Source organism: Ovis canadensis, chromosome 12 (assembly GCF_042477335.2).
Source record: "Ovis canadensis isolate MfBH-ARS-UI-01 breed Bighorn chromosome 12, ARS-UI_OviCan_v2, whole genome shotgun sequence".
Lineage (NCBI taxonomy): Eukaryota > Metazoa > Chordata > Mammalia > Artiodactyla > Bovidae > Ovis > Ovis canadensis.
In genome coordinates, this window is record NC_091256.1 from 38057623 (window position 1) to 38081483 (window position 23861).

A 23861-nucleotide genomic window follows, 5' to 3' on the forward strand; every position below is an offset into this window, starting at 1 on the left:
AATATCTACTGAATGAAAATACTTCTTGTAATAGTTCAGTTCAGTCACGTCGGACTCTTTGCGACTCCATGAACCGCAGCAAGCCAGGCCTCCCTGTCCATCATCAACTCCCGGAGTTTACCCAGTTTGTCCGCTGAGTCGGTGATGCCATCTAACCATCTCATCCTTTGTTGTCCCCTTCTCCTCCTGCCTTCAATCTTTCCCAACATCAGGGTCTTTTCAAATGCATCAGCTCTTCGCATCAGGTGGCCAAAATATTGGAGTTTCAGCTTCAACATCAGTCCTTCCAATGATAAGGTTATGATGGATCCCAACCTATTTTTCTAGTCACATTTCCCATGCTTTGCCTTACTCATCCTATTCGCTTACTAAATAGTAGTTCTTATATTTGAAAATGCACTTCTTTATTTTCACTAACCACACACTGATATTCAGCATTTCTTTCAATCCTGAATACAGGCAATTAACAAGGCAGCATTGGGTGGTATTAGGCGACTATTAATAATGGAAATTTCAACTATTTTCACATATTATAGCTTTGGATATCTCAAAATTTTATGCTTATCACTACTTCAAAATTTTTTTGAAGTTATCAGATCTGCTTCTAGAATCTGTTACTAAGCTTATAAAAAGCAGCATATTACTATACTGTATCTGTTTTTGTACTATTTTGATAATTGTATTTCAGTATAATTTGGTTTACATTTATGATATATACTTGGGCTTCCTAAGTGCTTTGGATTATGCGTTTAAAAACATTATTCTGAGGAGGGAGTCCATAGGGTTCAGACTGCCAGAGGAGTACATGGTACAATAAAAGGAAAAAAATGCCTGCTTTAAGGCAGAGTAGATCTTGTTCATCTTTCTTCATTCATAGCATATTGCAGGTACACAAGAATTGATGTATGCTCTCAAACTGACTCTACTCTTTTTAAAATATTTCCTTCTATGGCTCCCTTTCTCAATAATGTTATTTATACTTTCTGATTTTAGGTGAATGACTCCTAAACCAAATACATCTGAACCTATTTGGAGTCATGTACTTCCTTAATTGCTTGGCTGAAAGAAATGGATGTACTCCTCTCTACAAATTTGTAGGTCACCTGGTTATAAAGAAAGACAATTATGATTTTTGAGGGAACTTAATGCCAAAGAATGCTCAAACTACCGCACAATTGCACTCATCTCACATGCTAGTGAAGTAATGCTTAAAATTCTTCAAGCCAGGCTTCAGCAATACATGAACAGTGTACTTTCAGTTGTTCAAGCTGGTTTTAGAAAAGGCAAGAGGGACCAGAGATCAAATTGCCAACATCCGCTGGATCATGGAAAAAGCAAGAGAGTTCCAGAAAAACATCTACTTATGCTTTATTGACTATGCTAAAGCCTTTGACTGTGTGGATCACAATAAACAGTGGAAAATTCTGAAAGAGATGGGAATACCAGACCACCCGACCTGCCTCTTGAGAAACCTGTATGCAGGTCAGGAAGCAACAGTTAGAACTGGACATGGAACAACAGACTGGTTCCAAATAGGAAAAGGAGTATGTCAAGGCTGTATATTGTCACCCTGCTTATCTAACTTCTATGCAGAGTACATCATGAGAAATGCTGGGCTGGAGGAAGCACAAGCTGGAATCAAGATCGCTGGGAGAAATATCAGTAACCTCAGACAGATATGCAGATGACACCACCCTATGGCAGAAAGTGAAGAAGAACTAAAGAGCCTCTTAATGAAAGTGAAAGAGTGAAAAAGTTGGCTTAAAGCTCAACATTCAGAAAACGAAGATCATGGCATCCGGTCCCATCACTTCATGGCAAATAGATGGGGAAACCGTGGAAACCGTGGAAAGTGTCAGACTTTATTTTTGGGGGGCTCCAAAATCACTGCAGATGGTGACTGCAGCCATGAAATTAAAAGACGTTTACTCCTTGGAAGGAAAGTTATGACCAACCTAGATAGCATATTCAAAAGCAGAGACATTACTTTGCCAACAAAGGTCCATCTAGTCAAGGCTATGGTTTTTCCAGTGGTCATGTATGGATGTGAGAGTTGGACTATAAAGAAAGCTGAGCACCGAAGAATTGATGCTTTTGAACTGTGGTTTTGGAGAAGACTCTTGAGAGTCCCTTGGACTGCGAGGAGATCCAACCAGTCCATCCTAAAGGAGATCAGTCCTGGGTGTTCATTGGAAGAACTGATGTTGAAGCTGAAACTCCAATACTTTGGCCACCTCAGGCGAAGAGTTGACTCATTTGAAAAGACCCTGATGCTGGGAAAGATTGAGGGCAGGAGAAGAAGGGGATGACAGAGGATGATCTGGTTGGATGGCATCACTGACTCGATGGTTATGGGTTTGGGTGAATTCCGGGAGTTGATGATGGACAGGGAGGCCTGGGGTGCTGCAGTTCATGGGGTCGCAAAGAGTCGGACACGACTGAGTGACTGAACTGCACTGAAAATTTTAAATCTAGAATACAATACTTTTCGTATGCACCACTTGGCGGGAAAGAAGTGTGTGTGTAGGGGAAATGTTTAACAGAAGTTCCACAAATTACAAAAGATAATGAAGGGTTTGGGAAGGCAAAATGGTAAATGAGTCTTTTCTAACCTGTGTCAGAATGGTTACTGCATTAATCTGTAAATCAAATACTAACAAAGATAGCCGACTGTCAGAGAAATTGAAGAGCAGTAGGTCTAGAGTAAAAATATCCCTGGATTTAAGTCTAACTCTGCCATTTACAAGCTGTGAGAGCCTGGGTGTTCAACTTCTACCTTGGTTTCCTCATCTGAAAAGAGGAGATATTAGTATCTCAAGAGAGTTAATCAGAGGATGAAATTACAAAATGCACACACAGACTAAGTACAATCCTAGCATGTAACACTCACCAATTCTGATCATACGAATCTCTATGTATTATTTAAACAACACAAAAAGAGGTAAGACATGACAAAGATGACAAAAAATGCTCTTGGAAAAGAATGCCATTTATATACACATACTTGAAAATTATGTACTTAATTAGATGAAAAATTACCTTTTTATAATCTAAACATTCATATTTAGAATACATACCGGATCAACTTGCCATATGATAACTGTCGTATCTTTTGATCCTGTTGCTAATTTAGTGCCATCGTTAGAGAATTTACAGAACCATACTTCATTACAATGCTCCGTAAGTATCTGCTGAGTATAACATGGGAACTGCCTCCTAAAACAAATAAAGCCACAAATAATTACTCTTAAATCAATTAAGAGTAATAATAATGAAAAATGTTAAAAAAAAACAATGAAACATTTTTTGCTCAGATTAAGTCAATTCATATAAATAAAAATTAACCAGGTCTTCATGTTTGTCTGTATTTGTGGCTGGGATCAGGCTGTTCTAGAAGAAATAATGTACATTTTCACTGATATAAAAGCAACTTGGTATGACAAACAGAATAGGCACTATAGAGAATTTGGGGTTACAAGGTTTAGTATCTTTGCCAAGCCATTTAACTCCTGAGTCTCAGCTCTCTCATTTATAAAACGAGATGAATCTACCAAGGTTCTTAGGGTTCCTATAAGGATGAGAAATACATCTAAAATTCCTGGAATGCAATAGCCATTCAAAAGTGGACTGCTAGTATTATTTTGGGGACAGCATAAGAGAAGTGCAATATATGGTAGAGGCCGTAGTGGTCAAAAGTAAAGTCTTTAAGAATGGGGGCAGTAGAGTCTGAGAGACTCAGGTTCATACTCTGGCTACTTACTAGCTGTGATTCTGAGAAGCCTAATCTCTCTAAATCTCAATATATCCAACCATAACCTAAAGACAAGAACTCCTTATATAAGGATGAAATAAAAAGGATGAGACAATGAATGTAAAGCATTTAGACTGGCTCTGATGTTTAGCTAGTATTTTATAAAGTTGCAGTTATTATTAAAGACAAAGAATTCTATGATTAACTTTGAGTTAAAGAGGAAAAAGTTAAGACTGACTATTCTCATTAAGTATTCACTTTTAAAAACCATTCTATCCTTTTCCAGTTATCAGGACTGTTCAGTAGAGCTTCCTGTGATAATTCCAACGTTATATACCTGCACTGTACAATCTGATAACCCTAGCTGTATGTGTTTATTGAGCACTTGAAAAGTGGCTAGCATACTTGCGGAACTTAGATATTTTCATTTAATTTAACTTGAATTACTTTTCATTTAAATTTAAATGTAATCAGTGGCTACTGCTGGAACAATACAGATCTGTATTGTAAAAGTTACTTAAACATTAATGGGTAAACTCTTAAGTCTATTTTTAAAAATATTGTTTCAGGTTGCTAACTGTGTCCGACTCTTATGACCCCATGGATTGTAGCCTGCCAGGCTCTTCTCTCTATGGGATTTCCCAAGCAAGAATACTGGAGTAGGTTGCCATTTTTTTCTCCAGGGGATCTTCCTGACCCAGGGATTGAATTTACATCTCCTGCATTGGCAGGTGGATTCTTTACCACTAAGCCACCGGGGAAGCCCCCTCTTGTATGGGAACACCAAAGTGGCACTCAAATAGTCACTATTTTATTATTACTTAAGTAATCTTCTAAAAAGACTAGTAATTAAGCCCTTAGTTTATTAAAAGGCTAACTCTAGGGTATTAAAATGATAGTCTTTGTTTCAAATAAATGTAAAATTTGTTAAAAATATAAGGACCTTCCTTAATCAAACTGAAAAAAGTAGCATTTTAATCAAGCTAAATACCCTAACATTTTATAAATCTTAGAGTTTGAAAGATTTCACATTTTGTTTTTCAGTATCTTAAAAATGAAAGCTCTGTTGAAATTTTGGAGATTGTCATTAAAACGGTAGGGACTTTCATACTCAAAATACTTCTAACATCAAAAGTGAAGCCTGGATTCTTGTAAGTTCAACTATGCAGATGCATAGGTTATGGCAACAAAACCCAAACCAGAAAATTAATACCTGTTCTTATAAGTGTTTCTAGTCAAAAGGTTACCTTCAACTAAAAAGCAGAGCGTCCATTATGAAAAGTACTTCCATGATCTTCATCAGCAGAAAATAATTTGGGCCACAATTAAAACAGTCATAATGTCTGGGAGGGAGTGGATGGGGTGGGGACATGCAGGGGGGGTGGGGGTTGGGGAGGGGAATAACTAAGTGGTCTCTGGCATACAAAGACAACAAAGGCTTGGATCACTGGAATTCTCACATAGGATCACTTACAATTTCTTAAAAAAAATAAAATAAATAAAGGCCAGATACAGAAAATGACCAACCAAACCCACAGACAAGTAAAGGAACAAACAGGCTAACCAGCTTCAGTTCTCAAGGAGTAATTTCCTATACAAACATATACAAATTTCTCTTAATTGTTAACTTCAGTGGTTCTAGCAGTATTTGTAAATGCTAAAGCAAACATGAATTGCTTTATGGTGACAGGATAAAAGTCTAAAACAGAATCCTAACATTTTAATAAATTTCATAAGTGAGTTTGTAAAATGTTAGCCTACTTTAAAATATAAAATGTTTTCCTCTTACCTACTACAAACATGATCTATAAGCAGAGACACAGAATCTAGATTACTATCAAGTTTGGTATTGTGATAGAGGCACCGATCCCTTTGTAGTTCCACCGCTTGCCGCAGGAGAGTCTGTAAACGCCGTGGGGGAAGCATCACTGATGGTGGTAAATAGGCTTTAATAGAAGATATTTTTTAAAAAGAGAAATTAAAATTAAAAAACAAAACAGAACAGTTTACTTTTATTTAGGACATTTGACTCATCTTCTCTTGCACTTGCCCCTACCTGAGTGATGTCCTGACCTTTAAATAGAGCAGTTCTGGGTGAAATGATGTAACATGTAAGCTTTATGAGTATTTGTCAGCAACTATAGCTATGCTGTCACTAGAACGAATATACTTGGGTAGGAGAGCTTTAAATTGCAAGTGAATTTTCTAAAACAACAGCAAAAACCTAACAAAAAAAATTCGACAGAAAATGAAAAGGTAGTGATGATGAAAATAAAATCTAAAGATATTTGTGTCCCACAGGTAGACAAAGCATCACTAAAAGTGTAAGAAAAATCTCTACTTAACAAGGAGCAAACCAAAATGGAGGAAGAAATCAAGTTCCAGGTTTCATCAAATTGTGTCTAATGCCAAGGTACTGTGAAAATGCAGGGAATAACTGGTGTTTTACCAATTTATTTCAATCCTTTAATGCCTTATCCCTCCACAACATTGTTTTCTGATTCTGAAGTATCTCCACTCTCACCTCAGTATGAAAACATAGGATATGGTTTAAATAAAGAGGGAAAGACAGTCTTTTATTATAAAGATGTGGCAAACAGGAAATGGCTACTGTAATTTGGAAGTTATATAAAAATATCTAGAGGGAGGGTAAAACAATTTACCAAAGGAAATTGGTGCTTTACGCTTGAAATCAACATAAAAATAGGTACACCTCAGAGGTATTGAGGGTTTAGTTTTAGATCACCGAAATAAAGCGAACATCCTGATAAAGTGAGCTACAGAAACTTTTTTGGTTTCCCAGTGCATATAAAAGTTGTGGTTATACTATACTGTAGTGTCTTAAGTGTGCAACAGCATTATGTCTAAAAAACGGTATAAGCTTTAATTAAAAAACACTTTATTACTAAAAAATGCTAACCATAATTTGACAACTCAAGGTTGCCACAAACCTTCAATCTATAAAAAAATGCAGTATCTGTGAAGCACAATGAGGTCTGCTTCTATCTAAAACACTTGTGGCTTAAAGCTGTGGTTTCCATGTTTCTTCTCCAACCACAGTACTTCTCCCCCAAACAAAATCTTAAGGGGAGCATCACTACATAAAAGAAATGAAGGAGACATGCTCTGGGAACAGCATCCACTTGCTGACTCCTGAGGTTTAGATTCTTTGACTCCACGGTGGATTCTGAAGCCTCTAGTTTAAAGGGCGTCCTAATGGGTCTCCACGCTCATCCCTTCTATATAACCACTTGATAAGAGTATGTCTAGATATAAGTCTTCCTAATGGATTCAGAGTATCCTTTCTAAGAGAACACATAGAAACATCAAAAATGAAGATGCTTACTCTGAAGTTTGTCCAGCAGTTTGGATCGGGAAGCTGTTCCTTTGCCTTCCCATTCTGCTTTTGCACGTAGGTCTTCTGCATGGCTACACATCAGATACCTAAAAAATATGACAAAGAGAGCACCAAATATCAAACCCTTTTCTTTGGATTAAACATAATTGATAAATACTGATTATACTCTGGAGATCTAGTTCTTATTAAAAATATATATCAAGAAGAAATTTATACAGTGGACTCAATTCATTAATACAATCTAGCACCTGAATAAGAGTTACAGCATAACAGACATTACTATTTGCTATCAATTAATAGAATGTATCCGTAGATTTGGTACTTTCCTCATAGCTCAGCTGGTAAAGAATCTGGCTGCAATGAAGGAGACCTGGGTTCAATTCCTGGGTTGGGAAGATCCCCTGGAGCAGGAAATGGTAACCCACTCCAGTATTCTTGCCTGGAGAATTCCATGGACAGAGGGGCCTGGTGGGCTATACTCCATGGGCTCACAAGAGTTGGACACGACTTAAGTGACTAAACCACCACCACCATCCTTAGATTTACTGTTATGTATCATTATACATATGTAGCTCTTATGGTGTGCCAGGCTCTATTCTTCACTAAGCACTCAACATATATTGGTTCATTTTATGTTCATAACGATCATCTATGAAGTAAACACTATTATTCTATTTTTATAAATGAGGAACCTAAGGCACAGAAAGCTTAAGGAACTGGCTTAGGAGAGGCAAAGTAGGAAAATAAATCCAGGCATGGTAGCTGTAGAACTTGCTCTTAATCACCATGCTAACTTAATTGCTCCTCAATAGTTAAGACAAAACAAAACAAAAAACCCCCAACAAAAAACCTTCAAAGATATTCATACTAAGTTAAATAAACCAAACCAACATATCTTCAAGAGTTTATCATAAATGCCACTCAAGAAGTGGTATAACTGGGTTATCATCATTGTGTGATCTTATGAAAGTTATGGGATCCCAAAGAAGAACATTTGGGTACTATTTTATTACTCACTATATATGCCGAAGGAGGTGTAAGCGCTAAATTCATGGATTCTAGAGAATACATGAGGGCCCACTGCTGGAAGTGTGAGTCTAACCTGGTTCTGCCTCTTCTCAGAAGAACTGGCTTTAAAAGTAAAAGAAGTGAAGGCATTAACCAAACATGGATATTAGCCCTGGCAAGTAACTCTCCTCCTATTCTGCCTCATACTCTGGTCTCAGACCAATCTGTTCTTATTTGTAAAAAGGATATTAAGAAGGGAAGTAGTGAGGATTAAATAAGATGGAATACATGAAGTACTTGATCTACTGTCTGGTATACAGAAATGTATCAGTTTACATGAGTATCATCACCTTCTTTTCTTAAACTGCATACTGCATTTAGCAAATTGCATTTAGCAGGTAAAGAATTTAATAGCCTCTTACCCAATAGCAGGACTACTTGTTCTCCTGCTATTTGCTATATAATATGCCTTGACTGGAGCTTCCCAGGTGGCACTAGTGGTAAAGAACCCGCCTGCCAATGCAGGGGACTGATGTGGGTTCGTTTCCTGGGTGGGGAAGATCCCCTGGAGCAGAGTATGGCAACCCACTCCAGTATTCTTGCCTGGAGAATCCCCATGGACAGAAGAGCCTGGCAGGCTACAGTCCATAGGGTCGCAGAGAGTCAAACATGATTGAAGCAATTTAGCATGCACACATGCCTTAGCTGATGAGAATTTATTTTTTAATAGTGTAGTAATCAGACTCACAAAACCCTATGAAAGAAGTTGGACACTACAAAAATTTGGTTTGTAAAATAACTTTTTGGGAGGAAAATTTATTAACAATTTTATGAAAAACTGTTTTCTTAAAAAAAATTTCCAAGTTATCCATGATTACTTCTGCTTCCTTTTGAAAATATACATTATACTTTAAGGTTTCAAATGTGTGTCTGTTCATGAGGGTCACATAGTATAACTCAAAGGACACTGAACTAAGAGAAAAAAACCATGTCAAATTTGATACTTGCCTTCTATGGGCTATTTCCTTATACGAACAATATATGTCACAGTTAGAAGATTAAAATCCAAGGATGAAGTTTAAGTTTTTTGTTGGAAGAAGTGGGTAGATGATCTTACCATTTACTGAGATGGGGAAAACTAGAGGAAGAACAGGTTTGTGGCGGTAGGTGGAGGGATCACAGGAATCAAGAATTTTTATTCTGAACACACAATTTGTTCCTATTATTTACATATATATAAATACCTATTACACATCCAAATGGACACTATCAAGCAGGCTATTAGATATATACGTTGGGAGTTCAGATGAGGGTAATTTTATGAGCTACTGGCATACAGATGGTATGCGAAGCCATGGCATAGAAGGAGATCACCTAGCAAGTGTGTATAGACAGAACAGAGGCGGTCCAGAACCAAGGTTCGGGGCACTCTAATATTTAAAGGGTTGATGTGAGGATAAAATGAGACTATGTATATAAAATGCTTAGCAAGGACCTTGTACATGACAAGTATATGTTTAAAAAAAATGTATGCAACAACCCTAGAAACTTCACTGCTTATTTTATCTATAGAACATTATGCTGTAGGACTTTTACAGAAGATCATGAAATGGCATTTCACTGTCGATACATATTTCTTCTTTTCATTCACTTAAATACCTCTATTCTAATATGGAAAGCTTCCTAGGATGACAAAAATAGTCTGAACACACATAAGTGAAACTACCCAACAAGTATTACCCAAGAATTTAGCAATACTCAGATCTTGGGAAAATGTTAAAAGAAATGCAACTCTGGGATGGTAACCTTGATAAAAATAGCTTCTTCCTCAACCTGAAGTCTAAGAATTGAGCTTCCTTACCCACTAAGAACATGAATGCGCTCTGTATTGTATTTCAGTGGCGTTAATTCACAGCGTAGAACTTGAAGTGCCTCCAGGACCTTGCCATCCTCCAGGTATTCCAGGTACTTCTGCTGCAGCAGCAAAAACTTCATCCTCTGACATGACAGAAAGCAGCAGTCAGGGGAAAAAAGTTGATGGAGGTTTCAGAAAATGTTTGTGCCTAAACAGAACAGTAGAAACCATTCTACTATGCCCTTTGAAAATAATTTTTATAAAGCTTTAAAATGACTCAAAATATCTTTATTTAATAGGGTCACAACAGATGAAACGTGACTCTATTGCCCATTTCACATCTTAATAAAACTCTTTGAACGAATAATCTCAAATTAGAAAAGATCATTAGTGACCAAGGCATCAACATTGGAGAAAACTTACTGTCCTCAAAACATTCACCTAGAATTTTACTTCTGTGAAAATTTAGAACTATTTCAAATATCCTAAATTTGCTTTTAAATTAGCCTTTCTTCTCTAATGGGTACTGGGGAGTTTCATGCAACAAGTTTAAAAAAGATGGCAGAAAAACCAGTTAATGAAGGAATTATTCAAAAGCCACAATGTGAAAGAAGGACTAAGGAGACCAAAAGCAGAACTGGAGCCACTGGGTCGAAGCTACAAAGTGTCAGATTTTGGCTTATCAAAGGTAAGAGGAGTCGACCGGCAGCTGGACTAGAGGTTGGTGTGCAAAGTACTGAGTTTCCTATGATTAAAGTGGACAAGCACGAGCTTGATGGACTCACTCTCTCCAGGTGGCAATAAAGGGATGCCTACAACTGAAGGTTAAACTTGAAGGTCTTTGTGTATTGGTAACATCTCATCCTGATGCATTTCACTATGAAGCACTACTATTAACACTTTCCTCCCCACAAAAGACAAACCATTTCCAGCTTATGGTGAAGCCCTTTCACATTTAGTTTTTTTCCGATACATGTTTAATACTTTTAATGTTCCTTTACTCTGTTACTTTACTTTTAACTTGAAAGTGATCATCACTCATTTAGCAGCTTTCTGCTAGACAAAAGTTTTTACTAACATTAAGTTTGGAATTTCTTTTAAACCTTAAACCTAATTAAAGACCACTGCTTGGAGGGTTAGGGTTTCATCTATCATATTTGCTACTTGTGGTGCTTAAGCAAGCCAAATGATGCAGATAGAAAAGTTGACAGGAAACGTTAGTCATACTTAGAGATGCCAAGGAATATAGCAGTTAAGATCTCAAATCCATTTAAAAGAAAACGCCAAATGACTTTTCTTCTTCAATAAGACGCTTACTTTAAAAAATAAGGTACTGCTGTCAAAAATGGTGTGGAGAAATCATGTTTTACTTAAAAATTAACAGTATAATTAAATGGTCTATAAGATTTTCTTTTAGGGAGTATTTAGAAAGGAAAGCTTAACCTACAAGTTTATAAAAATGGTTTCTAGAGAAAGTAAACAAAACATACCCTCCCATGTAACTTAGGCATACATTTAAATACATCTTTTACAATATACATTGCTTATGTTTGATAATAATCTAATCTTAAACCGACAGTTAAAGAACAGAAAAAATTTTAAACTATGCGCTAAGCTCCTGTAACTCTAGAAAAATTACATTTACCAAATTTTACACATAAAGTTAGATAGACAGTGAATGTTTCAGAAATAGGTTACCAAGATGTCTTGAAACATATAACCTAATGTTAATCTCTAGATGGCAAATAAAATATGTAAAGTCTACCAGGTGACAAAAACCAAAAGTCTAAATTAAAAAAATCTAAAAATCAAAGGATTTTAAAGTTATTATGGGTATTCTCACCATTTTATCTTCTGGAAAGAACATCAATTCTTTATGAAAATGAAGCATTCATATATTTATCAACAAACTGTTAAAAAGTTTCATTTTATAGTGTTTTTGAATCAAATTCAAGTATCTTTTACTTGTAGAATTTTTTCATTTAAATGCCATTGGTGGCATGTGTATTTAATTTGACTAAATTTTCTTAGTAATTGAGAATTTGGTGGAAAATTTTGTTTTAATTCAGGGCACATCTTAATTTGTGGGGTATATGTACTCCTCCTTGCCCATTCCAATCTGTGTAGGGACAGTGCCCCAAGAGCTACTTCCTATTTCCCCCTTACTTTCCCATCAATATCCTACTACATGTCCCTCTCTTTCTAAAGGGCAGAGGCAGGGCAGGAGAGAAGAGAAAGGCAGAGTAAAACTTTGAGAGAAGCCAATATAAACACACATTTCTGCATGTACAGGGAATGCTATAAAAGCAGTGCAAGAACATTTCTCTATGAGTCATTTTATCCAGATTAAGACACAGAATATCCTCAAACAGATACCAATTTCTGGTAGTGTGCATGGCAACTAATGTTACTGGCCAAGAACTGCTAGAGTTTTGGTTGAGAAACTGTTTATTCTGCTAAGAATCAATTTCAGTATTTGACACATATGATAAAGATGGAGAAAGTAAAGCCATTATTTTAGTTTCCAAAATTTAAAGCACAAAAGTAAAAATACAATTTCAAGAAAATGAACATCTTTCACAAAATGTTAACTATTTACTGAAAAAATTTAAAGAATCAGGTAAAATTAAAGCTTGCTGAGGTAGGGATATGGTTTTGCTATGTTTTTTTTTTTAAAGATCACATGCTTCTTAAATGAAGAAAAAAAGAAAACAGGTTGAGAAAATAAACTCTCCTTGTATCTTTCCCCACCTCCTAACTAGACCTCTGTAAGAGATTATTCTTAATCTCTGGTAATTTTTCAGCATCTTTGGTCCTAGTAATAATTCTTTCTCTTTTATTATTTAACAAAAACTTGAAATTGTAAGTGACTAGGTAGGATAGTTTGAAAGATAGTGTATGTGGTAAATCTTAAGGATTTAGGTTGTCCCCTCAACCCTATCCATTGTTTGGATTTATTGTTTTCTTCCATTAACTGAACGTAATGTGAAGTTCTGAAATTCAGAACTTATGATATACAGAAAGTCTGGTTATTAAGGGCAGACTGCTAGCTAACTTAGTAGTGATTCTGACTAACTCTGAAACAAGGTTATAACCAAGTTATATCAATTAAATCATGACTCAGAGAAAGGGGAAATGAATTATATTTAAACCATGGCTTTCAAAATGTCTCCCTATTTGACTTTAAAATACACTAGTAAATTTTTGTATATCAAGTTAATATCTGAACACTTTTGTTAAACATGTTTCTATTATATTAAGAATCAAACATTTCTAGACATATAAAGTTTTCTATGTTATTGATCTCAAATACCGAAATTATCTAGACACAGCTAAGCATATCTGAACCCAAACTGAAATATGTTGATTCACAGGCTCAGCTTCTAGTAACTCCAGAAAAAAATTCTGCTATTCGTAGAATCACTTGACTAGGAACAATTTAAAAATATGGAGGCTGAGAGGGAGAGTGGACTGGGTCAACAGAAACATTCAGGTTTAAAAAGAAAATACAATTTTAGTCTAGACTAAGTCATCAAATGTGTCTGGGTATACAATTAAAATAATTATGTTTTTTAAAAAAACCCAAATAGTTGTCTTCTAAGGTATTATTACAAATTTATGCTTACATTAGATTATCTTTTAGCAATGGAGTGGAGGAAAGGAGTATATCTAAACATAATTAGGTGAAAAAATGCTGACCTAAATCTTTAAAAGCAATTGATATTAATGTTTAAAGTGAGATACAGTTGGAACCCCTTTCTTTTATAAATACCTAAACAGTTTGATGGTGTGAGGCTCAGCCAGAGATTTTATCTTCATCTCTTATTAGATCCTAGAATGTTCTATAGACTGAACAGGCTGTAAAAAGAAAGGATTCCTCCTTATTATCTACAACTACCTCTCATCAGTTTACATGTTGCTTCTAATGCAGATTTCTAATGAGATATTTATAATCAAAATCCAATACAGAAGTCTCAAACTACTACAAATAAGTAAGAAAAAAAGAAGTGAGCCTATTAATAATTCTTACTACGAAGTTACAGATACAATTTGGATGAAGCTTAAAAAAGGAAAACAATCCTCCAAGAAATCACACATTTTAAAATAGTCCACAGGCAAGTTCTCTACTGTCACCATACAAGTAGTGCTAATGTCCAATGGGAAAGGAACCCCAACTCTTATTTTGGCCTTTTAATTGTCTTCACATTAGGGTCACCTCCATTCTGTCAGGGCTAACAATTTATTAAAAAACTGCTCAATCAAAATTTATTTGGGTATCACTTAATAAAAAAAGCAACCCCCAAACATACTGATTGGGGAAAATTTACTTGCTAGAAAATCTGCAATCTTTCTGAATATAGATGTTGAACTTCTGTGTTCCCATTTAAAAAATTTACCACAGAGTTGATTATTCCATCAGTTTATTATCAGGCATCTGATTCAATAGTAACTTAAACATTTTAGTATTTAAAGTGTTTAAGGGGAAAAATCCCACAAAACACTAGATCATCAATTTAAATGACTCCATATTTGTTCATATGGCTCCTCCTTTATTTCACCTGAAGTCCATTCTCTAGGGTTATATTTTTATAAAACATTAAGAATTTGAAAACTCTCGTAATTAAGATTTTCTTAAAAAAAAAAAAATCCCAAAAAACAGAACAGGAGGGTCTATTAGGTTTATAGACAAAGGTAGAAAGATTAATGTTTGACCCAATTAAAAAAAAATCAAAATGTAACAGTCAACAAACAGCTGGTTTCCCTACTTCACTTCCTATTCGCCTTCTTTCCCTCCCCCACCAGACAGGAAACTGCTTTTGACAACAAATGAATCAGCTAGAAGTTAAAAAGACAGCAGCCAGCAGCTGATTCTTCATGGTTTCCAATCACAAGGAGTTAGGGAAAAAAACTGATCCCCTCCTTTCCCTCACCAACATCTACTGAAGAATTAAAGCCTATTAGTATAAAAGATTCATTAAGATTTATGAAAGAGGCTAACAGGTTAAACTTCGACAATGATCTTGTCGGGAAATAAGGGCAATAAGCAGAGCCCAATGGTCAAATTTGCCTATGAGTCCTCCACCAGAGTGATTTATATCATACAAACTTTGACACTGTCAATTCACACAACTGGAATGCAGGAATGGAAAATGGTGAGCACACCAACGGAGCTGGTTTGAATTAATTATAATTCCCAAAGATTTTTTAAGTTACTTAATGTGGTCAGCTACTTAAGGTTATACAGATACACATACATCCCAAAATGTTTTCTTTAACAGCACATTCAGTATTTTAAAGAATAAAAGGATAATTTATCCTTGATCCTATAAATATAAAACTCCTATTAATAGTATTGAGTGTAAAGATCTTTCAATATAACTTAGTAGAAAATTTATAAACTAGATTCAAAGGATGTATTTATTAAATATGATTTTAAAAATATAAAGCTCAAACTTTAAAACACCATCAATATTCATCTTAGTTTACAAATGTAATGATATGAAAATTACAGCCTTATCTTTTATAAGAGGCAGAAGCCTAGACTTATCAATAACCTACTAACATAAGCATAAATGTGAAACTAAGAACAAAAGTGTATTTACCACAATTATTCCCAACAACGTTTGAGAGATTTCAAGTGCGCCTCTTACCACAATAGCATGAGGAGAATGCACTAAAGGCTTTAGTTCATTCAGGTCATTTTCTGCCTGCAAAAATTGGTATAAGAGAAAAACAGAAATGTCACAAAATGCACATCAAATACATAATTTTAGCAGCAGTTACACAGCTCTATATGCCCTACTTTACCTTATCCCAGTCTCCTTCCATGACATGATTTCGGAATTTGGTAGCAGAAGGATGTTCTAAACGACATCCTGACTCTTGCATGAGGAGATCAACAGTCTGGCTGCAGGAGAGATACAGTGTAAAAAAGACCTGACCAACTTTAGGGTTTACTCTTCCAAATAAACTACTGTCTATGAAAACAGTTTCCAAAGTTCTTAAGCTAACCTCATGATGAAGGAAAAAGAAACAGCTTTGATGTGCTTGGCTAAACAAGATTTTTAAACTGCCATCTATGTTTACATCTAAAGTCGAAAACCTTCTTGAAACCAGAATCAAAATAAAATTCTTTCTTCTTTTCTATTTTATGCCTTTAATAAAGTATAAAATTTCTAAAAATGTGTTGTAACCAACTGGTAAAGAAACATGAAAAACCATGATTTACATACTAGCTACATTACTACAGTTTGAAAGATTAAAAAAAAGTTAGTTCCATACAAGGTGATGGAAATGACCTGTATTAGGTAAGAGCCTTACATCCAGGTATTATGTCTGCAAAGAATTCTAACAAGTCAATCTCTAAAATTAAAATAAATCCAGCATCAAAAAATCATTCCCTTTCTCTCTATACTAAAAATAGCAAATTTACTATGGTGTAGGTTCCAAACAGTCACGAGTTATTTCCTCCTGCTGCTGTCAGCTTGCTTCTTGTCTCAGTAATAGGTTCTGTTAGCATTTACAAAAATCTGTTTTCACACTAATCCTTTTCCTTAGGGAACAAAGTGAAATCTTCCTTCAATACATTTCTTTCAGAGCTTAAAGGATTCACAACATGTGGTTTCTTCCATCAGATATTTTGATATCTCTAAGAATCTTTATCCATCTTACATACTTATGTTTCAATGCTTTCTTATTCAGCTCCATTTTTCAGCAAAAACAGTGCAATAATCTGCTTGAAAATCAAAATATTTATGTCACTCTTAAAAATGCTCTTTCACCTTCTTCCCAGAACAAATCTATAAATCCAAAAATACTAAGTGTAGGCTAGGTCTAAGAACTTATTCTATTTAATCTATGCTTTGAAGCTGGAAACTGACTGTTGCATGCTGTTTCCTAGTTTTATTCTGTCTGGTTCCTCCATCAGGCTCTTCGGTACTCTCACCAATCCTACCGTCCACCCCCACCCCCGGCTTGGTTTTTCTTTGTGTGTATACAAAACGGGGGTGGGGGGGTTGGGGCCAAGGTCGTCTACCTTCACCCCATTTTAGGTACACAAGGCCATCTAAACTGTATCTGAAAATAAATGATTCACCAGATCCGATGTCCCTTTTTCAGAGGCAACCGCTTTCTTGGTATTACATTGGGATTTCAGATAAGTTAGTGGTAGGCCTCTTGCACACACACAAGGGCCTTTACATGTCATCAACATGGTATCTTACTTCATTATTCCCATCAGATTTATTTAGTAGCCTCCTTCCGAATGATCCCAGCCCCCCAGTTCCCATAAACACTTGTAACTGATTGTCTTTCCTGATTGGTAGTTTGCCTGGGTCGTCTGTCATGGTTGGGGGTGGGGAGGTGTCCCACAAAGATGCCTCTGAGATACACTTGAAAAACAAATCCTCCAAGGTTCATTATTTCCATCAGCTCTAATCCACCCCTCCCCCAACACATACAGAGACACACTCCCGCATCTGTCTTTACTGACAGACAATTAAGCTCTGAAGGTGTGTGGAGAGGGGTGAATCTGTGGGCTCCTACGCCCCCTCTCCCCCAACCCTCCCAACCGCCTGTCTCCTCTCACAATTTGTCCTACAGATTGATTTTCCCTTATTTCCCTTCAGGTCAGCTCCTCCTCCCTGGTCAGTCTGTCTGGGCCGCGTCCTCCCGTGTCCTGGGCCCAGCAGTAATTCTCTTTGAGCTCTTTCCAGCGCGCCCCGCTCCCCTCGCCTCCCCGCCAGCTTCGGTCCCCTTGGTCCGTCCACACCAGCTTGCCTGTAAGGGATACTTACTTGAGCCCTAAGCCATTCAAGTGCTGTCCTATTAGCCTAATGACATCCTCATCTGACTGGGAGAGCCGCTTCTTTTTCTTGAGGCTGCTGCCCAGTTCGGGGGTGGCCAAGGAAGAAGAGGCGGCGGTGGTGGCGGAGGCAGCGGCGACGGTGGCGGAGGCAGCGGCGGCGGCCCCGCCGGGGACCCCGTTATTGACATTCAGGCTGTTGCTATTGTTGCTGGCGGCGGAGGGGGCGGAAGGCAGGAGCCCATTGGCGTGGGCCAGGTCCCCCGCGGACGACGAGGACGAGGGGGACGACTCCCCGTTCTGGGCCGACAGGCAGGCGAGTTCCTGGGTCTGTCCCTGGCCCCCGCCGCCCCCTCCTCCTCCTCCTCCGCCGCCGCCGCCGCCTCCTCCTCCTCCTCCTGCCCCGTTGGCCTGCATGATGCTGCCGCTGACCAGGCTGTGGCCGCTACTTCGGTGGGGGACGGCAGCGGCGGCGGAAGGGGCAGCAGCCGGGGGGAGTCCCACCACTACCACCACGGAGGAGGAGGAGGAGGAGGACGACGACGACGACGAGGACGAGGACGACGAGGACGGAGGGGAGAGGCCTGCTCTGCCTGCCGAAGCCCCGGGCTCTCCTGCTCCCTCCGCCGCCGAGGCTCGGGGTTTCTTCCGCGGGGGCGGGGAGGCTCCGCCGGTGTCCGAGTCGGAGGAGGAGGAAGCGGAGGCCAGAGTTTCCTCGCCGAGAGAGGCCGTGGTGGGAAGCCGGTGGGGCGAGGCGGGGGAGGGGAGGCGGGGGCCGGGGACAGGGTCGGGGTGAGGGGGGGCTGGGGGGGCGGGGAGGGGGGTCAGGGTAAGGGGTGAGAGGAGGGGGAGGAGGAGGGAGAGGAGGAGGGGGAGAAGGAGGATCCGGGCCCTTTCCCCCCCCCCCTCCCGGAGGCAGCTCGGGGTGCGCGGCCCGGGGGTCGGGCCGGGGGGGGCGCCGCGGGGCGGCTGCGGGGGGCTCGGGGCCCGCCGCTGGGCTAAGCCCCGGCGGTGGTGGCGGCGGCGGCGGCGGGCGGCAGCGGAGGCAGCTGCCGCCTCTGTCCTCGGGTCCGCTCCGCTCTGCTCCCTGGTGTGTTGATTCTTCCCCCAGCTGCTGCCTAATGGAGTCCAGGCGCTCGCGTCACAGGAAATGCCTATACTGCCCTCCTCACTCACTTCCGGTGGCAGGTATGGAACCTATAGGGGGGCCTGTCACCCGGCACGTGCGCCGGGGGCCGGCCGGGCGGGAGGGGAGGAAGGCCGGCGGGCCGGCAGGGGGCCGACCCCGACCCCGACCCCGACCCGACCCGACCAGATCCGCCCCGGAGCCCGGGCCTGGCCGGCTGGGCCTCGCTCCCAGCGCCCCTGGCAGGGCTGCCTCGGCGAGGAGTAAGTTTGTAACCGCCCTCCGAGGCTGGGCGTGCACAGGCGGGCGGCGATCTCGATCGTGTGCGCGAGAAGTGTGCGTGTGGACCCCGGGGTGACCTAGAAACGCCAGGGGTGCGGAGGGACTGCAGATTCGCCATCCCCGGCCGAGGACGGGGCCGAGCAGGTGGCGAGGTTTTTGTCATGATCAGGCACAGGGCTGTAGTAGGCCCTGTCGACTCGCTCAATGGTAACCAGGACTGGCCAGCTCTTGGTTTGAGTGTGGAAAATTCGAATTTCCACAGCCAGGTGCCACACACAGTTGTCGTGCCTGGGCCATCCCTGGAGGTCTGAGATGATGAGCCGGCCCCCTGGGAGACTCTGTGTTCCACCCAGGGAAGATGGAATAAGATGGCTAAGAGCAATATCTGATGGGGGCAAGGAGTCAGAAAAAGGCTGTGGGTGTAGAGGGGCGGGGAAGGACTTTGCTGAGGGGCTTTCACTTAGCTTTTGCCCAGCATCTCCTTCTCCCTTCCAGTTGCCTCTTGAGTCACTGCCCACTCTAGGCAGCAGTAGTAGAGACCAAACAGCTTTGTCCAAAACATGCATCTCAGGGAGAATTCAGACTCAATTTGGATCCAGGCTTAAATGTTTAGGTGAACTGCGAGGCTTCAGCGTCGCTGTAACTTAACCCATTTATGTGGCTGTAGAAGTGCAACAACCAAGAGCTAGGCTGAGTCTTGATCATTGGTGGATAGTCTCTCTCCATTATCCCAAACAATTATTTACATATATGTGGTCGATAGCATATACACCTGACATGTACAGTGATTTTCTCAGACATTTAACAATCTTATTCTGAAGTAGTTTCCATGTGGAAAAACAGACTCAACAATAGAGTATATTACAGCTCAGAAATCTCAAAAGTTTATAGCGCAAAATAACTTTGAGACTTTTGGTTAGGTTTCTAAAGTTAGAAAAATTCATTGCTCAGTTGGTAAAGAATCTACCTGCAATGCGGGAGACCTGGATTCGATTCCTGGGCTGGGAAGATTCCCCTGGAGCAGGAAGTGGCAACCCATTCCAGTATTCTTGCCTGGAGAATCCCATGGACAGAGGGGCCTGGTGGGCTACAGTCCATGGGTTCATAAGAGTCGGACACTAGTTAGTGACCGCCGCTCTGCATTCAGTTGTGTCCGACTCTGTGTGACTAAACCACCACAAAAAATAATTCTTATGAGAAAGTATTAAAGAATCCTGAGCTCTGTTTATCCTCAAACTTAAGGAAGGAAGAAGACCAATGCAAGATCTGACAGAGATTTAGCTTTTAGTCTCATCTCTTAAATATGCTTCCAGGTGGCGGTGTAATTTCAAGCTGACTCACATTCAGTATTCTTACTCACCTGAGACAGACCTGAGTTCTACTTGAGGTTCATAGGGCACTGCCATTGTATCCAGCAGAGCCTGAATTACTAGATAGTTAACACTTCAGAGAGTCCTGGTTGTATGCTAACTTTAGACAGCCTTATTATTAAAAGTGTTGTTATTGTTTATACAAAATTAAATTTTGCAAAGTCATTTATAATAATTTATGAGACCCATAGCAGTACTGAGGACAAGCTTCTGAATAAAGTCTGTAGCTTTCATGAAGGAAACAATTACTTAGTGATAGCCACAGACAAGGCTTACACTTCATGAACAAAAGTAAAGGATGAAAGGCAAAGGAAACTGGTCTCAATTGGTGTCTAAACTCATATATATACACCCTAGCTTTTGTATGTTTTATATGACTAAGGTGGCTGTTACTAGAATTTTGAATTTATGAAGTCCATGTGGGCACACATTTTTCTCTAAACTAAAGTACAGCTGGAGACCCTGTTGTCTGAACTTTGAATGTTTTTAGAGCCAGGTTTGAAGCCCATGTACAGATGAATAATTCTGAAATACCACTCTGTACACACTCAGAATCTTCAGTAATACCATATTACCTGCAGGATGCAATCCAGAGTTTATCTTGCTCTCCACAGATTGTTCTCCAGCTTTCTCTTTGACTTTGTTTCTTACTGCTCCCTTTATGAACTCTTCACTCCCCAAAATGTGCTGGCCTCATCTTCTGAGTCTGATCACATGCTCCCTCCCACCTTTTCTCTACCCTTCTGATTCAAGACTTGGCTCCTTTCTCACCTCCTTGGAGGAGTTTTTCCTGACTTCCAGCCTCCTTACCCTCCTTCTGAGAGTCATTTATTTAGACTTCCAATATTGAAGCCTGCTTGCAATATTTAACTAAAACCCCTTCTTCAAGTCTTCAGAGAGGACTGATTCAGTCCCCCTGATTCTTCCCCTTTTCACCCTCCTCCTGGAAAAGACTGAGATAGATTTATGAGTAAAGGTCCAAGATATTTTTTAAGAAAAAAAAAATTTGAATGTATATTCAGGTATTTGATTCATTTATTTTCATTTCCTGTGCTATTTTAACAGGTCTTTATATGACCAATCCTGTGCTAGGTTCCAAATAAGAGGCAACTTTTATCCTAGAGATACTGAAGCAAAGACTTACAGGGATGTAAAAGATAGTTGAGCTAATTTATGTCTGAGGACTTTCCAACTACAAGATGTCTGTGAGTTATGTACATTATGTGTCTCTCAACTAGTGTATAAATTCTTTGAGGTAGGATCTGTGTATTGTTCATTTAAGACAATGTTTTTCAGATTTTGGACCCTGACCTGTGAATCATAAAATTGGTGTATTGGTTGTGACTACAATTTTTAAAAATGAAATGGAAAAATGGAAGAGTAGGAAACATCCAAGTCAGTCACTAGTAAGAAAGGTCATTATTATTTTGTTAAAGTTCTGTTTTAATGACAGACATATCTCTCAGCTTTACAAAGCAAAATGCATCTCTTCTGTAGACCATTCTCATAAAAGTTTGCAAAACCCTCATCTCGGATGGTCTAGACTGACTAAAGGCAACTCAGGAAATCAGTGTTAGACAAGTTCTGTCCAGAGCAGTGTCTTAGCCGTAAAAATTAAAAGCTACTAGATTAAAAAATTAAAAGCTACTTAGATAGTATGGGTGTTCATAATAAAACATAAAACCAAATTTTCATAAAAGACTTTGTAAAAAAAAACTAGAAGAGACTGTTTACTCTTCTGTCAAGTTTTAAATTTAGTGTTAGCAACATTACTATTATTCAGTTTATTAAATTTCTACTGGAAGAGGTAGTTCTCGGGTGTCCTTGGAGAGGGATATATTTGTATTTACATCTCTAGCATCATTTCTGGGGCTTCCCTGATGACTCAGACGGTAAAGAATCTGCCTGTATCATTCCTAGCTTTTCTTTGTTCAGGGTTCTAATACTGGCAAGCTGGACTTGTTGGACTTGGGAGAATTCAGGAAAGAGCACTGTTCTTGGAGTGAGAGCACATTTGATCAGCCAGTTGACCTTGGGCAAGTAGTTTGACTTCACTGCCCTGCACTCATTTCACAAAAAAGAAGTGTGGATAATGGTACCGGCCTACCTGCCTCAGAGACTTAATCTGGGAGTCAAAGGAGATATCAGGTATAACAGATAGCTGGAAAAAGACTATCTTGAAAGGTTTTAAAACATAATTTAAATCTTCCATCATTTCAAAAAGGATTTGAGGCAATGAAGTTCAAAGAGAATGTAATAACTGCTCGTTATTTCTGAGCTGTGGACTCTATAGTCATTTGTTAACCCCAACACTGCCACTCCACTGGGTTCCTGTGCACCTCTAGCCTGACAGCTCTCAATACTGTGCTTCCGATTGGTCTTCCATGAACAGGGAGTTTCCAGTACCTGCGTTGTACAGTGAATGGCACGGTAACCCGGCAGTTGCTGCTCTGTGCGTGTCTCTCCAGCACTTGCTTGTCCTCCCCTCCTACAAACATTCTGCTCTTGGCCACCAGCATCCTCCAGTACCCTCCAGTACCGTCCACCAGTACCCTCCTGAAAGGGAGGGGAGGGGTGGCACACTGGGTGAATCCAAGTGCAGAGACAGGAGCCTTATACTTAGAAGGGAACATGTGGAAGTATTCTTTCTCCTCTCAGCTGAATACCGTCCTTTTTGCCAAGAAAACTAGATTGTTCTTTTCCCACCACACAGCTGGGTTAGACTGCTTGGAGTAGCTTGTTCTTGCTGCTCTGTCACAAAATGCATGTAACACGATGTGTGTGCAGAGATATTCACTGAAGCATCATTGGTAGGAGCAAAAAGAATGGGGTCATCACCTTGTGCTAATATGGAAATAGGATCAAGATATATTGAGTAAAAAATGCCTATGACAAAACAGTGTGCCTAATATGACTCACCTGATAAATAAATGAATAGAAATGTATGCATTATTTTTTTCTGGTAGGCTAGAAGAGCATAAAGCAGTGATTTATCTTTGAGTGGAAGGACTGGGGTGGTTGAGGAGGGAGGTTCTGATTTTTCCGTTTGATACTCTTCTGCAGTGTTTGCATTTTCTAACTAAATATAAGTATTTTTTTTAAGTGTCAATAGAGGTTATTTGGATTTTGCTTTTTTATATATTAATAAGTGCCATGTTTTTAAAGTACTCGTTTCTATTTTTATTTTAATTTTTAAAATTTTTTCACATTTTTAAAAGTACACTCAAAACCAATCAAAATATTCATGGTCATTAATCATAATTAAAGATGCCAGATGAAGCAGTGTTGTGTATAATTGATGACATTA

At 39.3% G+C, this 23861-nt stretch overlaps 2 protein-coding genes across 4 annotated transcripts in view; one reads left to right on the forward strand and one right to left on the reverse strand.

Annotated features, from left to right (window-relative positions):
- Positions 1-19143, reverse strand: part of WDR26 (WD repeat domain 26) — a 41733-nt gene extending 22590 nt beyond the window's left edge. The window contains exons 1-7 of one of the 2 annotated variants that reach the window (XM_069545434.1): positions 17769-19143; positions 15781-15880; positions 15624-15680; positions 9979-10115; positions 7098-7195; positions 5541-5697; positions 3078-3216 (exon numbers count right to left, since the gene is read on the reverse strand). In XM_069545434.1, coding sequence (XP_069401535.1) covers positions 3078-3216; positions 5541-5697; positions 7098-7195; positions 9979-10115; positions 15624-15680; positions 15781-15880; positions 17769-18193 — 1113 coding nt within the window. In that variant the 5' untranslated portion in view covers positions 18194-19143. Of the gene's footprint in view, positions 1-3077; positions 3217-5540; positions 5698-7097; positions 7196-9978; positions 10116-15575; positions 15681-15780; positions 15881-17768 lie in introns of both variants that reach the window. The other variant, XM_069545432.1, reaches the window with a different exon arrangement.
- LOC138416386 (peptidyl-prolyl cis-trans isomerase A-like) overlaps positions 18617-23861 on the forward strand; it is a 36602-nt gene continuing 31357 nt past the window's right edge. Inside the window, exon 1 of one of the 2 annotated variants that reach the window (XM_069545436.1) lies at positions 18617-18964. The gene's annotated coding sequence lies outside the window, so the exon portion shown is untranslated. Of the gene's footprint in view, positions 19166-23861 lie in introns of both variants that reach the window. The other variant, XM_069545437.1, reaches the window with a different exon arrangement.